Raw genomic sequence first — 18,452 nt, forward strand, 5'->3', positions numbered from 1 at the left:
GTAAGTAATCTGCTTGAGTTGCAAGTTGTCTGTGATTTAAGAAAAGCTTGTCCTTGTGAAGCATTTGGTCAGAACCTAGCGGTGCGGATCATAAGTTATCTGCTTCAGTTGCAACTTGTCTGTGATTTAACACAAGCATGTCCTTGTGAAGCATTATGATCATAACTTAGCGGTGCAGACCGTAAGTAATCTGCTACGGTCGCAAGTTGTCTGTGATTTGACAAAAGTTTGTCCTTGTGAAGCAGTTGGATCAGAACCTAGCGTTGCGGATCATAAGTAATCTGCTACATTTGCAAGTTGTTTGTAGCATAAACGTAAATGTCATAGAGATTGGGTGATTTGTCTTTTTATTGGTGAAGAATTTGTGAGATATTATATTTTAAATTTTTATTTTAGTAGAGTATTAATTTCTTTAGTAAAGTAAAGATGCTAAGCTTTAAGGGGAAACATTTTGTCGCGTCTTTTATTCAAGGTGAGCGGAGTACACATTTGATGGAGCTTCTGACAGACTCTCAGGAGAAATGGGTGGATGTTCAGAAGATCAAGGCATTCCCAGCCATGGTAGCAAGCTCTACGCTAAGAACCGGGGCACAGGCACTCATGCAGGTGCCAGGTAGGCTTATGAGGGGGATCAGGGTCAGACCTGAGTATGCGTGGATAGCTCAAGTTTTGTGCATTTTGATGAGTTGTGTGCCTTTTGACAACTACATGCGTTTCAGACTAGCATTCAGAGAAGTGCCGAACTAAATTATTCCAAAGTGTTGAATTAAGTTTGACGTTTGAAACAATGAGGAGCAACTACACATGAAAGTCGTCCAAAGATTGAGTGTTGCAGTCATTCAGAATGACACCAGCGTCTAATCAATGTAAAATTAATACAAGAACTTTGCCTGTGTTTGAAACTTGAATCTATTTTAGTTGAGTTTAGTTGAGTTAAGTTAGGGACTCTGGAACACCAGTTTTAAATGGATTGAGGCACTGTTTGAAAACTTCGGTCTTTTAAGTCGAGTCTGCTTGACGAGTGAAGCAGTCTGCAATAAGTCAAGTGATTTAGTAGTTTTTTTTTGACAAGTAGACTATTTTTTACTGAGTACTATTTTATGAGTCGATTCATTTGTTTTCAATGAATCCTGAGGTTTTGTATTAGTTGAGTACCTTTTTACAAGTCTTGTGTACCTCTGGTGAATTATTTTAATGAATATTTCGATGAGTATGTTGAGTACAGGTCTTTAAAAAATTAAGTCAAAGTTGCAAAATTTATAACAAGATGATTAAACCCGATTTGTCCAGGTTTTTCGCTTTTTGCAGCGCTAACTTTGGTCTTTTCCAAGACCTAGCTGGACACAATTTATTTAGAGCAAATGCTTTCAAATTTTCCATCCTGATTGGTTTCCGTCTAGATTGGTGGGTTGGGTAAGATCAAGACTAACACAATCATCAAGGAGCTCTCCAAACCCTGGATGCTGGATGAGGAAGCAGCCTGGAGACCACAGAGAAGTTTTTACGGAAGATCAGCAAGGAAGAAGTCACCACGCCCAAAGAGAAGGTAGAATCTCCTCCTTGCGCTCAAGCAAACCCCCCCCCCCCCCCCATAGTAAAAACTATAAACTTTATATTTATTTTTGTGTTAGTTGGTCAGTAGTGCAGAATGATTCACATGTTAACTAATGCATGCAAAATAGAGAAAAAAAGTAAATTTTAATGACTACCATCCCACCCTATATTTTTAGGCTATAGAAATGTCAAACCCCCAAAAACAGATTTTTACCTACCCTACCACACAGTTGTTTTTTCTATATGTAATAGAAAACACCACACTATTTGTTCTTGGTTGGCCTTATTATTTTAATATATGTTTCAGTGTCCAATTCATTTCATGGAGCCTTTCAGAGATCTCTCAGGTTATTCTGGATGGCTGCATGTCTAAGGAAACACATGCTTTATGTCAAAGGGAAATAATGCTCTGTATAATTTTTGTTTGTGAAACCCCCCCCCCCCCACCTTCCATCACCCCCAGGCTTGACCCTACTCATCCCTCACCTCAACTCCATGAAATCCAACTGGGAGAAATGCAAGCTGCGCGTCTTTGCCACCACGGGCAAGAAGGAGCAAATGAACAGGGAGAAGATGAACATGGCCAACATGCTCAGCAAGTTCCGCATCAACTGCTCGGACGTGGAGGTCATCCCAGACCTGAACAAAAAGCCCAAGGAGGTTCAAGGAGCTGTCCAAACCCTGGATGCTGCATGAGGAAGCAGGGGAGACCACGGAGAAGTTTCCTTGGAAGATCAGCAAGGAAGAAGTCACTACGCTCAACGAAAAGGTAGAATCTCCTCCTTGCGCTCAAGCACCCCCCCTCCACAGAGAAAACTATAAACGAGGGCCATTTGGGCGCCATCGTGGCTTATAAATGCTGGTACCAAATACACGATAACCAGCATGAGTGAACCAGTGAAGTGTCCCTAATTCCGGCTTCTGCTTGTTTGACTATAAAGCGCCCTCTTTGTTCGTTAGTAAAAACGTCATACACGCGTGCACACCACTGATTACTAGCGCCCATTGGCTGCAAACGCTCGAGCTGCGTTAACTTCCGGTTCCAATCGTGCAGAAAGTGCTGGAGGTGACGTCACACTAACGAACCGGATGCTGCATGCATGCTGCAGGGATTCCCCATGGACCACACCATTTGTGGTAATAAACGGGTGCACTTTCTTGGGAACAATAATTACCAATATTTCCCCAGTTAAAAAAAAGGAAAAAGACAACTAATACTTTTTATGGAGTTTGAAACATATTTGATAATCAGTTGTTCAACGTCACAATATAATTTTTTTTTCTTGAAATGTATTCAAGAAATGATGTAAAACTCAAAACAGGAGTGAAACCACCCCTACGAAATTAATGGATTCGTCCATAAAAATCTCGGCATCGTGTTGACTGTTTTTGAAGGAAGTTACGATCCAAACTTGAAGTTTTGACGTTACTACTCGTTAGTAATCACAACAATTTGATAAGTTTTGCTGTAAAAACGGACTTGTTTATCCTTTAGAACAAAACAACTCAGCGTCTGTTGCCACAAAGCAGGATTTGTAGCGCTCCAGTCAGACAACACATGGTGGGTTGCATACTCTCTCAAGTGCTGGGGGAAAATAATGTCATTCGCCGGCACAGGCTCACTGACGAGCCAGCCGGCAGCAATTCCCGTTTTTTATTTCTCATCATCAATTTCCCATATTTGTTTGTAAGAGTAATCGACTGTAAATGATTTGACATAACATTTGTGGCCCTTTTATAGCTTTCGTAGTGCAAATGGAACTGGTTCAGAGCATTTTGACTAGAATTTGGAGGCCTTACAAAATTGAACTGCTGCGGTTGGTGCGGCTTATACGCCGCGCGGCTTATATTCCGAAAATTACGGTAATTAGTGTCTAATTAGCCAGTAAAAGAGATCCTAGTTTTACTGCGCAATTAAAAATAGAATGCGTTCTATTTAACTGCGTCATTCACTCTCCTTTAAAACAAAGTGTATGTACTGCACATATTATCAAAAACAAGTCCGTTAAAGTGACCCCATTTAAGTTCACTGTACAAATAGATCAAGTGTTCCCAGAACACTTGTTTCGATTATCGGAACAATTGTTATTGGACGAAATTTCAATTGAGTGCAATGTGTTTTTCTTGAGCCTCGTCTCCACAGAGTGCTTTATTTTTGTTCACTTGAATTCGGATTGAATTTCAATGAATGGTATAGGTTCTTTAAATCATAATAAATTTTATTCTTCAAGATTCCCGTTGATTTTCAATCGATTTGTGTCCTATACCGAACAATTAAATTGAAACGAATTTCAATTCAGTGCACTGTGTTGTTCTTGAGTTATCGTCTCCACAAAGTGTGTTTTATGTTTGTTCACTTAATGCCGACTTCGTTTGGGCAGATTGTGATCCACGTTTAAATTGCGTCCGATAACAGACGTCTCAGTGACCAGTATTTGGGTAGCGCGCCCTCTTTTAGAAGAAATTGATGTTGGTAAAATGTATGGGAGTTCCCTTACACATTGCAGTTTTTGTTTTTGTTGAATTATTTTTTTTTCTTCAACGGTTTCTGTCGAATTTGAAATCTATTGTGTTGTATATCACAGTCAGTTATCGGACGCAATTTCAAATCAGTGCAATGTAATTTGTGGCTGCCACGGGGCTCACTTGTGCCCAGAGGAGTTTCGGACTAGTTCTCAAACTTATGAGAAATGTTCTCCCAAGTGACTGGTATTCACAATCGATCCAGGAACCACACACAAAACACAATGAAGCCACTTGACAAACATGGTGGTGATTGCTGATAGCACTATTAGTAGATTGAGATAACAATCTGCAATTTAATAAAGCAGAAAAGCACTAATAAGCAAACTATAATACGTGTACATGGAAAAGTCTAATCTATTAAACATGGCAAGTTGAGTCCAAAAATGTGCAGTCTAATTTGTCAAATCTAAACACTATTTGCAGTTCAATCTGTTTTTTGCTGAACATGCTGAATGAATAATCAACTGTAAAATCTCAGAAAATCCAGTGAATTCTGTCTCTAAACTTATTAAAAGTAACTCATAAAATCAAGGAAATGCTTCTCACCAAAATGTGGTCTTTCAAGGTCCACAAAGTGTGAATAAAATGATGAAACTTGAAGAACTAAATTGCTTCGAGTATGACTCTAAAATCACATGGTCACTAAATATGGCTGCCTTTTGTTATGTGGCAAGATTATGTAGTACTTGTACGTACACAGGGTCTCTGTATGCACACAGGAAGTGCACAGGGTCACTCTGCTGGTGGGAAGCAGGCTACTAGTACTTAATGTAACACATAAGTATGCTCTTTCACTATTATAAGGTGAAACTAACTGTAGGCTCTTGCCACACAATGCTTACTACATGTTCTGAGTTTTATGTAAATATAATAATATGAAGCCCAACTAAGCAATATAAGGTTCTAATTATTGAGCAAGATGCTGTGAGTGGGTTCTATGGGCTGATTCTTGAAGGTCAGATTCCGAAGTTGCATCTTAGAATTTCGCCCTCTCTATGATGATGATGTGAGTTCGGATGGTGATATCCCGGAATTACCATTACACTCATGATTTCAAAAAGCCTACTTTTATAGAATTTCTATAATTTTATTTCATGGTATGCCCTAACAACGACAATGACGACGAGCTCAGTAATAGTGAGTTAACCAGCCCTTGTATCGAAATTGAACGATGGGTGGCATGGAAACTATGCAAGGTTGAGGTTGGAGAACTTGGTGTCCGGTGATATGTACTCTATGCTAACAATAATGATATTAATGCTGATATTTAATAAGTGATAATTTTTATTTCCTACTCTTTGCAAACATGCATTGTGGTTGACCTAACATGGTTGCCATTCTACTTGGCTAAGTGTAGCACTGACACTGGGTGCACCCCGATGACACCCGTACACATCTTCCCCCGCTAGACCCCCTGACCCAGCAGTGGGGGTTGCACAATCCCAAGCAGAGAACATAAGAGCAAAGCATCGGTCTCCGATCAAGGGTTCCTCGGCAGCTGTAGTAGTCATGAGGCACAGAATCCCCAACGCCAACACCATCACGGTAAAACAGGGTCTCGCCATCATAGTTTTCACCTTGGAAGATAATAGTAAAAAAAAAACAGAATGAGGGCTCTCCTGAAAGAATTGCAGTCTTGGGTGCACAATTTAAACAATTTTGATCGGAAGTCAGTATCGTAATTTTTTTGTCTTCCACATAACCGCTAACATTGTGTGGGGTCGCATTTTATCGCTTTCAAAAATAGGGTCGGTCAGGTGACCCGAACCAAAGGTATGTTTTTGTTTGGCCTATCTGACCATAGTTTGGTAACATATGATGATATATTATCGGGGAGTCAGGTTGGTGTAGCGGTACTTTCCTCGCCTTCCACCGCTGTGACCTGGGTTCGAATCCTGCCTGGGCCAATATGTGGATTGGGTTTTCAGTCCCTACCTGATTCCGTGGGTTGTCTTCAGAATACTCTTCTGGGCTTTTCCTCCCACCTCTAAAACTCTAATTTCTTCACATTGTCTGGATTGGGCTACCCAGTTAAAATAAGAAATTAAAAAAAAAAAAATGAAAAACAGTGGCGTCAGGATATTGAAATCTTTCCTAAATGGTAAGTACTGCACAACATTTTTCCGTCATGAAACAGCAGTCACTAGTCAGCAATGCAATAAACAGTCAGGAATACTACCTGGCCAGATGCGGCCTTGGGTGATTTGGTGCTCATAATTCCAGTCATTGTCAATGATGCTGTCTGAAAGGAAAAAAAGGATAAAAACCTCATTTATGTTCAAATTTGCACTAAATGGTATTGGTAGCTGGGATGGGAATAAAAAAAAGGCAGTGGATATTTTGCCGGAGACGGTAAACTTTAGTAAACTTTAGCTTGCCAGATATGCACTGAACGTGCAGTTATTTTACGGCGACAAATTTTAGTCTGGCTTCACGCCAACATTAGCGTTGTAACTTCGTATTCACAAGATGGGAATCAGACCATTTTACAATTTCGGACTTTATTTCCCTTTAAAAAAAATCCTCTAGAGCCACAAATCTGAAAAAGAAATTGTAATACTCTGCAATAAAATGTTTGAGACATGTTAAAATAATAAAAGAAGAATATTCTTATTTTTGGGGGATGGGGAAAAAAACCTTAGAAATGTCGCCAGCGGGGATCGGGATCGAACTCGGGTTTTCTCGCTCATGAGATCCGTTGCTAATAATATCCACTACTCACTAGACCAAGTGTGCTACACAACCGTTAGTGGTTCCATGGTTATTTAAAGGGAATGTACATTTGCAAACATCAAAAAAATAAATGACCAAATTATCACAAAATACTTTACTGGACTGCCAGGGGATAGCAGTCTAAAGCATAAAGATGGCGATCACCGCGCGATGTACCGTGAGCACGCGCGGCGCGCTGAATCGCAAGGTACAAACCGCACAGGAAAATCGTGATTTCTACCCCAGGAATCTGTTCAAAATTGCAAAACGGGTGTCATTAGAATTGAGAAAAGTCTGCTTCTGATTGTAAAGGTGATTTTTGAGCAATAAAAAGTTTTTGACTCTAATTTGATCAAAACCAAACAAGACCCTACACTTCACAATCGCCGATTTTATTTGGGTGTGAATATTTAAAAATATAATTGGCTAATGAGTAATGTACATGATGTACCTGAAATTGAATGATGGGTATAGGTTCTTTAAATCATAATAAATTTTATTCTTCAAGGTTCCCGTTGATTTTCAATCGATTTGTGTCCTATACCGAACAATTAAATTGAAACGAATTTCAATTCAGTGCACTGTGTTGTTCTTGAGTTATCGTCTCCACAAAGTGTGTTTTATGTTTGTTCACTTAAAGGGAATATACAACATTTGCAAACATCGAAAAATAAAACTACCAAGTTTTTGCGAAATACCTTAATAGGATGTTGGTAAATGACAGTCTAAAGCATCCTGTAAAATTATGGCACCTGGTATACTGTCATTTTCAAGAAAGTGTTATTTTTGTATCAATTTCCAACGCTGGTCGGCCGATCAGCGTTGGAAACAACTGGCTTTTTTTCAAATACTGGCCCCAATTGACCATCGCACTTGTTTACAATCGATTACAAACCTATGAACGGGTACGAGCCAGCTAGATGGTTCCCTAACCTTACAATTCCCCAATGTATGTAAACTGCTCTGTTTCTTCTTATATGGAGTCAGGGAACCAGACTACAGGAAAATGATCGTTTTTCTTGGTTTTTATTGCATTTTCGAACCCAAAACCTCCAAAAAGTCAGTGTAACTATATTTGCTTTATATTTCAACCCCCCAATTCCAACCATTTCTGAAAATTACAGCAAAAGCAAATGATGTATATTCCCTTAATGCCGACTTTGTTTGGGCAGATCGTGATCCACGTTGACAGAAGTCTCGGTGACTAGTATTTGGGTAGCACGCCCTCTTTTGGAAGAAATTGATGTTGGTAAAATGTATGGGAGTTCCAGAGTTGCTAACTCGAGTCATGTGACTTGGACTCGAGTCGGACTCGAGTCGCTATTTTTGTGACTTGTGACTTGACTTGTAAATACCAGCTTTGACTTGTGACTTGACTTGGACTTGCAAACAATGACTTGTGACTTGACTTGGGATTGTAAAAAATGACTTGTTACCAACCCAAGTCAGACGCTACTCGAGCGACCCAATACACTTTAATTAAGCTATTATACTTTTAATTAGCTTTTTCATTCCAGAAAATAGACCTCAGTGACTGAATCCAGTAAAATGAATAGTTCCCACTAGTTTAAAAAGTGTTCAATAAGACTGTCACAACAAACTACAGTTTTCAATGACCAATTGTCTCTTGCTTAATGTATTGGTTGAACAAACTTCGAAAGGAACCTTTCATGAAAAGAAAGCAGGCCTTTGTCAATTGCATGTAAAATACCGGATAGCCTAACCCATTGGTAGGCGTTTAGTATACAGGAAATTGAACAAAAAAGTGTTAGTATACTACATGTAATCGAGTGAGGAAGTCTTTTTTTCACGGTCATCTCAACATTTATTTCTACAATATAAAATAAATTTATTAAAGTATACAAAGGGCTAATATCCGACAGATATGTGATAAACTACAAGAATAGTCATTGCAACACATTGAAAAAGGGGAATTAAGGAGGCATGTTCAAAATAACTCGTAAGTTCACGCCAGGTTAATTCTTTTAGCTTATTACAGCTGGACAAAATAATGTGCAACTTGACGTGTTCTTGGACAAAGATACTTGTGACTTGACTTGTTTTTAGACCAAATGACTTGTGACTTGACTTGTGACTGGACCTAATGACTTGTGACTTGACTTGTGACTGGACCTAATGACTTGTGACTTGACTTGGACTTGCAAACAATGACTTGTGTTTTGACTTGGACTTGCAAAAAATGACCTGCTGCCACCTCTGGGGAGTTCCCTTACACACTGTAGTTTTTGTTTTTGTTGAATTATTTTTTTTTTCTTCAACGGTTTCTGTTGAATTTGAAATCTATTGTGTTGTATATCATAGTCAGTTTAGGCCCCCAAACAAGTCTCCGGTTTCTGGTATGCGCGCGCGTCTCCGTAGCCATGCCCGTCAGCAAAATGAAACATTTTTTTTTTAATGAAAGATGATGTCTCAAAACCGCCAAACTCACTGGTTTGACTGGAATCCTGCTGCTGCACAATTTTAACGTGTTTTTAGATGGGGCTATGATCGAGAATAAGCTTTATGTGGCCTCTCTGGTCTCCCATAATATTTGCACTAAGTTTAGTCGGACATAATTTGCAGTCATCAGCCGACATTTGAAGCAAAAAAAAACGGGTAAAAAAAAAAAAAAGCCGCGTCGCCGCACCACTTTTCGGGCAAGCTCCATACCAGAAACCGGAGACTTTTTTTGTGGCCTTATCGGACGCAATTTCAAATCAGTGCAATGTAATTTGTGGCTGCTTCGGTGCTCAGTTGTGCCCAGAGGAGTTTCGGACTAGTTCTCAAACTTATGAGAAATGTTCTCCCAAGTGACTGGTATTCACAATCGATCCAGGAACCACACACAAAACACAATGAAGCCACTTGACAAACATGGTGGTGATTGCTGATAGTGCCCAGGTTGGACGAAGTCTTCATTGCATTACGACTGACGTCCAGGATGAGAATTCTCTACATAGCCTAAGATAGACCACCCAAAATTTTGACCAGAGTTTTGTTATGTTTTACCTCGTTATAGAAGCTTATTTCACGCCTACCTACTCTATTTCTATTTGTCCGCGGGGTTCAGGAATTCCATATGTGATGCTGACCGACGTTAATCAGGAAAATAAACTCTAAAGCAATGTTAAACTTGTACGTGTTTGTAGACTCTTTTCATCAGTTTCTCATCACCGTACCGCGTCGTACGAAAGCGCACACTGCAATCAGATATGACAGTAGAAAAAAGTCCTAACTGAGGCCTAACTGAATTTCAAAAGTTATAAATGCCCCCCCCCGAATTTTTTTTATTATTTGGTTTGATTATTTATTTCAAACAGAATCCGTTCTCCCATGGCCCTGTCTGGACTCAAGCACGAGGAACATGCATGTCTCTTTTGGAAGGCTTTGCTATTTTCGGATCAAACGAAGTAATCACACAAATAAATTACATAATTGCCGGGAAAAAAGTACCTATACCGATTTAATGACAGAAACTTTGCGATGCTCAAAGTGAAGGGACCAGTAAAACATATACACTGTGAATTGTTCAGCCTGATATATCATCTGAAAAAAAATGAAGATGTTTTCGACATAGTGTGCCGGTGGGCAGGCAATTAACTTTGCTAGCAACGAAATCCAGTGACAAGGACCAAAAAAATAATCGCTTTGATTTCTCTGTTTTGGTCAAATGTATAGCATCAACTAAGCTTAAAGTTCAAAAAGTTAGTTGTGCTGCATCATGCTTAAGATTGTGAGCAATTGATCTTATGTTCCTCTAACTGGTTCAAGGTTGCTTGAACCTGTGGTTATAGGAATCACAATGAGCAAACACTACAGCTGGACTTCGTTACATAAAGATTTATTTTCCGGATGGGAAATCGGCGCACCGGTTTGGCTCTATAAGCCGTGCCATCTGTTTCTCAACTGAAACGTGACTCTAAACATAATTATTTAGGATTTGCGAAAACCTGTACCTATAACACAACCAAAAACATTCAAAATATTAAGCCAAATACCAATATTGCTTTGTCCCAAAATATTCAACAGAATCTCAGTTGCATGCATGCTGACATGCAAACATGACTGAATTCGTCCGAGAGCTTTTGCTTCATATTTTAAGGCGAACAGCAGAGCAGAAGGACTGAGTAATTTGTACAAACAATTCTATGCATGATTTCTACAAATGAACCCAGCTAGATAAAACAATTTGAACTTGAATAAAACTAAGTGCATGATCATCTGGTCTGTTAGTATTTGCGTCCATAACTGTAAGACTATAGAGTGTTTATTCCGACTAGTCACACTTATATCCAACAATGTTTGATTGTTAATGACGATCACTAATTGTGGCGGTTCGGACCGCGCTGGTTTGGCTGTTAGTTATCGTGCAACAGCATCGGTATCATAGCCACGCAGGATCAGTTTCAATTCCAATTTAATTTGTTAATAAACATATTGTTGTTCAGACTTCAAGCAACTTCACATCACAAGCTTACAAAGAAGGGAGACTCAAGCCTACTACCAGTGTCTACCACGCTCGCTGTTTGGAAATAGTGTCAGCAATAATCTGCGGAATTTCAATCCCATGTTGATTCAAACTATGTGCAAGAAGGCACATTTTTTCGGGGGAAAAACATAATGGTTTCAAACACTCACCGAGTACAATATTGTTCTTGCAGTCAGTTCTCTCTCTGGTTGTCGTCCGAAGGTGATGACAAGCTGTGAGGGGAGAAGCGGCCCGCATCTGCCTTAAATCTTGGAATCGATTTCCTGAGCAGTGACCGAGGGACTGTCAATCACACATCACCGACTCGCTTCATATGGCATCAGGTCAACTCGGACCCAAACCAAGTCGGACCCATGCCAAGTCAGACCCACGCCAACTCGGACCCACGCCAACTCGGACCCACGCCAACTCGGATCCACTACCAACTCGGATCCACTACCATCTCGGACCCAAGCACGACCAATTTGGACCCAACAATGACTTAATCATTAGTTTCAGAGATTATATTTATAGGTCATCTTAATGTTACAGTGCTTATAAAGTGAAGATATTCTGTAATTATATTGGTCAGAATGGGGCTTTTTGTTTTGTTGTTTGATCATACTACGTTGATTTTGCTCTCTTATTACTCATTCTGAGTCATTCACATGAAGAAATGGATATATGTGCAATGTTTTCCTTTTTCATCTGCTTTTTGTGTGTGTGCCAAATAATATAAACCAAATTAAATCACACCCAATGAAGGATTTCAATATGTCCGAAACCCTTTATATTTATGAGACGAAAGTCATGTTAATATCGTTGAGGCTATTAAAGTCATCCATACAAACTTGTGTCACCGACACTGAAATAGCCACATCCTATTGGTTGATACTGTATAGATGTTGGTGACAAATCCAAAACACGTGATTTGTGATTGACACGCGCAACTACAGACATTCGCTCGTACCCCCCCCCCCCCGCCCTGCAAACAGGACGCTGGGATACTCTGATGAATTCACGCTCTGATTGGTTGGATTTTGCGTGACCAGTGACCTGCGCGTCCTCAAGGTCATGACTCTGTAAGGTTTGAAACGGCCGTTAAGACTGATTCATTACTCTTTTACTCCAGTTAAGAGAGGGTTTTTTGTCGTTGAAAAGCGTAATAGGCCTAATGTAGGAAATTCTGTAAAACTTATCTGAAGGGCAAAACCTAATTTGATGAACTTATCTGTTGTAAATTTACAATTCCTGTCACTCGCTCAGGCTCCGTTTCGAATCACGAACGGTCGGATTGCATTATGCGGCGCTCAACATTTTGTCCACATGGTCCGCAATGAAACAGAACTCACATCCGGTATGGAATGTGCGCAATTCCATGGGAAGTTTTTGGATAGCATTTGCGCACATTGTCTAACTGCGGTCTTGAACAGCTGCAGCCAGATGCTTTATACATAGGTCATATGCCACTTCCTTCACAAGATTCTGTGAAGCTCATCAGAGTATCCCAGCGTCCTATTTGCAGGGCGGGGGTACAAGCGAACTACAGACAGGCACTTGTGGTCACCGACTAGTCGCCGAGTAACTGTAATTGGTGGATAGAATAATGACGTACACTGACCGTGATTATTCGAGGTTCAGATAGGCCTATGTAGCTCTCCGTCTATAACAGCAACAAACGTGAATCAGAGCATGGTTAAAGGGAGCGTAGACTGTAAAACGCGAGAACGTGTGACATGCTGTGACAAAATTAAACACATCATGTGTTTTTAAACAAAACAGTTGGCGTTTAATGTCAACAGTGCTATAGGGTGTTTATTATGAGATCGGTTTTAAGTGTTCAATTTCACTAGTTATAGCATTTTGTTTGTTCCCAAAGAATAACACTTTGTTTAAAAAAAGGCTTATTAACTAATTAGGACACTAATAATAACTCAAGTTATTAATTTAGCTGTTTGTGTTCAACACCTAATAAACACGGTACACGTCTATCTATCTATCTATCTATCAGGCTACGTCCATCCGCTGTCGAATGAAGCCCTCCTCATGACGTTTCCCATCACTTCTGTTTCTGGCTGTCCTAGTCCAAGTCGCTGTTCCCATATATGTAGTTATATCATCCCTCCATCTTTTCTTTGGTCTTCCTCTCCTTCGCTTTCCCATTCGTGGTTGCCAATCTGTTAATCTGCATGTCCATCTATTATCCTGAATTCTTGCTACATGCCCTGCCCATCTCCATTTTGCTTCGCTGGCTTTCTCTATGACATCTTTCACCCCAGTTTTCTGCCGAATTACTTCATGTTTTACTCTATCTCGTAGGGATAAGTGAAGCATCTGTCTTTCCATAGCTCTCTGCATGTGCTGTTGTGAGTTTCTGTTCAAGTTCTTTAGTTAATGACCAAGTTTCTGATCCATAAGTCATAGTGGATAGCACACACTGATTGAATAGTCTCTTCCTTAGTGATATTGGTAATTTGTTGTCTGTTAGCATGTCTTTTTGTTGTCTGTTAGCATGTCTTTGTGTTGTTTAAATTTGACCACGTGATGTTAGGTCTTAACCAATAGGATTAATCTGATTGCGTGCTGGCATAATCGGGCCAGTTAATTACGCGGCACAAAGACAACCGCCATTTTTCTGACAATAATCTGGGCACACTAATAGAATAATGTAATGGCGAGAATTAGTATCGTCATTCGTGGTAACAAAATTTGCATCGGGTAATGAAACAATATACATGTATGATGTAGTCTCACAGAACGTACTGACAGTTGGTCATGACCTAGGCTAGAGGTCAAGTTTCGTATGCATATTGCCAAGTCAGCAAGAGTACTCAGATGCAACGTATTCTGTGCATGCAATACGACGGTTGTAGTTTGAACCAGTTCTGGAAGCTTCCCAGCAGGTGGTAAGTTTTGTCTTTTGTGTTGTTTGATTTAATTAATCCCGATATACAATGATAGATTTAGAAATATGAGTTGAGATTAATTAGTGAGAGCAATTCTTGGCAAAAGGATCGTGTGATAGAACATGAATATGAAGGGGAAAAAACAACCCTGATTTTGATTTCCTCATATTATTTTTCTTGGATGACGATGCTGTAATACAGTATAACTGCTGTGCAGCTCACAATTTTATGAAGGAAGTTCTGTATTTGAGCCACATTATGGGAATGGTCTATGTTGAGTGTAAACTTAATATGAGGCTATAAGCCTATGGGGCGAGTAACAATTGCAACCACGCAGTGTCAACATTTTTGTAATCTTGGAAAATTCAGCGAAGTGAATTTTTTTTGAAATCGTGATTTAACCATTCATTTTACAGAACATGTGTTATGTTTTGAATATAGGGTCCTCTGTAGACGCTCGATGTAATTGCATACATGTACGTTCAGCAGAACACCAAGTTTGAACGTGGCGAAGGTACGAAGACGAGGAGACTGAACTGTTCATGAGGTAATTTTATATTGCAAAATATATTATTCAAATCTTCAATTTCATTGAATGATGATGTTTGGCTGAGATTCTATCTTGCATAAGAACCTTTCAACTTCCACTGTAAATTTACTCTGGCAGTAAAACATTATTTAACGAAAAAGTAATTTTAAATACAAAGTCTCCGTAAATACCTACATGACTGCAAAGTTATTGGTACGAAACTGTGAAAAGCTTGCCTATTTTCTTCAGATTTTATTTTTAATATTTGATCCATGATCAAGCTCAAGCTGTAACTTTACAGTCTTTGTGCACATTATCTCTGATAACAAAGGTTAATATTGACGTGAGTCCCAAAAAGGCCGACAATTGTGCAATTTACTTTTGAACCCAATTTGTAATCAGTTTTCATATTTTTCCCGGAGTAAACTTTCTTAATGACTTGTCATTTTAGGGTCTCCATTTTTTTTTTTACTGTGAGCATGGTTTTAGTTTTTGCATGGCTCACTCAGAAATCTTGTTTATGTCCGCAGAATGCTGCTGAACCAGACAGAGTATCTGCATCAAAACTACAGTTTACATTACATGTGGAGACACCATCAAGAAAGTCTCAAACTACAACACGTACAATGATGCACTTCTTCTCCAGCTTCGGGGTACTATGCTTTTGATTTGGATTATCCAAAGTATTTTCACGTGCTTTGAGTTCTTTAAAAAAATTCATAATCAGAGAAAAGTTTTCCTGGCAGATTCCAGCAAATTCATGGTGTTCACTACAAGGTATTTGTGTATAAATTAATTGGATACATTGTTAAAATCTCAGCTAAAGATCAATACTTATTTTACCACTTCAAATCATAACGCAAACCTTCATAGGTTTTAAAAAACAAGTATAATTCATTTGCAGTTTTACTTCTAAGTCTCATTGAATTGGAAACTAATTGTTTTTAACCCTTTTTACATTATATTCACCCTTTTGTGTTAATGTTTTTGTTTCTTTGTTTTGATACTTGTATAAGTTGTAATTGGCCTTAAAATGTTGGGGTCTTAAAAATAGGATTGTTGGAAACATACTGATAGGCATGGTAGTATATTCACATGAATGTCACATTATTTTTGCTGTCGTGATGTAAAATATTCTCTAGGGGTGACCATAAAATACATTTGTATTTTATTGTGTCCATTTCATGATTCGATAGAACTCAATAGGCCTTTCACCACACTGAATCCTATAGGTGAAAATGAAGACAGCTTTGTGAAGTGCCCTAAATGCGTTTATTTCAATGTTGTTAATATTGTGACTGAAGTTTTACTTGCAATTTTGAATACTATTCGAAAACTAAACACACACTGTGAATATAAACACTTGAAAATAATAATAAATGGCGTCACATGTTGAAAATCTGTCACAGGCAATAAACGTGTCACAATCATGTTTAAAATTACAACAGATTGACGTGTTTTCTTTTTGCTGTGTGTTTACTTTTTAAACGTCAGTAGTATTTAAATGTTAAACACCTTTGGTGTATATATTTTCAACACTGTTCCGTTTAAAGATTTATCACCGTCAGTGTGCTGATTTTAAACACCAAATATGTTTTCAAATTAAACATGTTCATTGGATAAACTGCGTCACATGTTTAAAAACTGTCACAGATTAGTGTTTATTTAGGTGTTCTAAACCTAAACACAGGGTTTACATATACTGAACGAAAGTTTTTTTCGTATATTCTCGTTGCGTTTTGTTGCCATTTTCTTTTACTTAGCTGATTCAGAACATAAAAACCAATTATGTGTAATGGGCAATTAAGGTTACACACATTGTTAAAATGGGCTTCATTTTAGAACAAACCAACATAGAACTAGCACTCAAAATTGTCCAGCTATTGTCTAGTTATTGTCTAAGGTCTAATGTTGAGTTATGACTTTTATATTTAGCCCCCCCCCCATCCACACACATCACACCCACACAATCAACCCCCAAACAAAAAGTGTACTGTACACTTGTATCTTGTCTACAAGTCAGGCCTGGCGTAATGACCGCTTTGACAGGGACTTTGAGGAAATACACAATGCATGGGAATGAATCCATATACCAGGACAAAACAACATGAACTTCGGTGAACTATGCGCATCCTATCCTGTCCCTGCATATCCAGGGCACTCCAATGGTGACTGTACGCAAACAATCAGATCAGTTTCGTACGGAAGCTTGAATTGCCTACCGCGTTACCGTGATAATTTATCACAGAAATCCGGAATTCAAAGATAATTCCTTCCTCGATACCGCGTTACCGTGATAAGTTATCACAGAAATCCGGAATTCAAAAATACATATTCCTTGATACCGCGTTACCGTGATAATTTTATCACAGAAATCTGGAATTCAAAGATAGCTATTCCTCGATACCGCGTTACCGTGTTAATTAATCACAGAAATCCGGAATACAACGATAATTTCTTCCTCGATACCGCGTTACCGTGATAATTTATCACAGAAATCTGGAATTCAAAGATAACCCCTTCCTCGATACCGCGTTACTGTGATAATTTATCATAGAAATCCGGAATTCAAAGATATCGATTCCTCGATACTGCGTTACAAGTGCATCTTTACTTGTCTAGACGTAAAACAAGATGTTGTCACTGCGCTGTGGTTTGGTGCTAATTACCATCGCTAGGGTGGTAAATTCCTCTTTCCTCGAAAATGAGATGAGCACTGGCACAATGATTCCAAAGTATATGAATACTCGATCCTATCATAAAGTTCATCACATCAAATTTAGGCCGTTTCATATTTTGAGTTTCAAATGGTGCATTTTAATTTAAGTCTTCAATACAAATATTTTCCAAAATTAACTAGAATTTAAGCAGCCAACCACCTATCCTAAAATGTGACCTTGGACAACAAAATCTGCGAATTCCGGATTTCTAAATTTTCACAGTAACGCGGTATCGAGGAAGGGATTATCTTTGAATTCCGGATTTCTGTGATAAATTATCACGGTAACGCGGTATCGAGGAAGGGATTATCTTTGAATTCCGGATTTCTGTGATAAATTATCACGGTAACGCGGTATCGATGAAGGGATTATCGTTGAATTCCGGATTTCTGCGACAAATTATCACGGTAACGCGGTATCGAGGAAGGGATTATCTTCGAATTCCGGATTTCTGTGATAAATTATCACGGTAACGCGGTATCGAGGAAGAAATTATTGTTGAATTTTGGATTTCTGTGACAAATTATCACGGTAACGCGGTATCGAGGAAGGAATTATCTTTGAATTCCGGATTTCGGTGATAAATTATTACGGTAACGCGGTATCGCGAAAGGCAATTCAAGCTTCCGAAGTAAAACACACATGAACTGTACCGCTGTATTCGTCGGATCGGCAACGCAAGGCTGGTGAGTAAAAACTCAGATTTTCCACCCAAAAAATTGTTCCATGATCCAAATGTCAATTGTGGGAAAACTTTTCAGAGTTATGGATGATTCAGCTCAACTTTTTTGGTGGAATTTCAGACAAAGGTATTTCGTCTATCAAAGGGCATGTCCAAAAGCCATAGAGTGCTGACCCCCGAATTTGAAGGCTCTCAGAAGGCTGACGGAGAGAAGCCTTATAGCCTTAATATTTCTGCAAATAATTATTTGTGTATTTGCCGCTGTCTTCTCTGATGAAACAAATCTAGATATGTGCTGATCTACGGAGTTAAAACTTGGTTGCCATGATAAGAAGATAATAAGGAGCCGGATGGG

The 18,452-nt window shown here is 39.0% G+C and overlaps 1 protein-coding gene and 1 long non-coding RNA gene across 2 annotated transcripts; one reads left to right on the forward strand and one right to left on the reverse strand.

The window, feature by feature from the left end:
• Window positions 1–4,324: 4,324 nt before the first annotated feature.
• Window positions 4,325–11,600, reverse strand: LOC119732468. Its single transcript, XM_038205992.1, has 3 exons — window positions 11,431–11,600; window positions 6,260–6,322; window positions 4,325–5,657 (listed from the first exon to the last, which is right to left on the reverse strand). Exons 1-3 carry the CDS (start codon window positions 11,516–11,518, stop codon window positions 5,428–5,430), a joined length of 381 nt encoding a protein of 126 aa, XP_038061920.1. The 5' UTR covers window positions 11,519–11,600; the 3' UTR covers window positions 4,325–5,427.
• Window positions 11,601–13,829: 2,229 nt separating this feature from the next.
• LOC119731581 lies at window positions 13,830–16,137 on the forward strand. The gene is made up of 3 exons (XR_005271470.1): window positions 13,830–14,166; window positions 14,608–14,713; window positions 15,226–16,137. It is a non-coding gene; the product is annotated as an uncharacterized LOC119731581 (long non-coding RNA).
• Window positions 16,138–18,452: the final 2,315 nt, after the last annotated feature.

This window comes from Patiria miniata, unplaced genomic scaffold, assembly GCF_015706575.1.
Source record: "Patiria miniata isolate m_02_andy unplaced genomic scaffold, ASM1570657v1 HiC_scaffold_24, whole genome shotgun sequence".
NCBI lineage: Eukaryota > Metazoa > Echinodermata > Asteroidea > Valvatida > Asterinidae > Patiria > Patiria miniata.

Excerpts from the sequence above, each read along its gene's own strand:
- LOC119732468 (XM_038205992.1), bottom strand. The coding sequence starts at position 11,518 with ATGCGGGCCGCTTCTCCCCTCACAGCTTGTCATCACCTTCGGACGACA. Across the intron at positions 6,323-11,430 it reads CAAGAACAATATTGTACTCG|ACAGCATCATTGACAATGAC; the intron begins GTGAGTGTTTGA and ends TTTTCCTTTCAG. Across the intron at positions 5,658-6,259 it reads CCAAGGCCGCATCTGGCCAG|GTGAAAACTATGATGGCGAG; the intron begins GTAGTATTCCTG and ends TTATCTTCCAAG.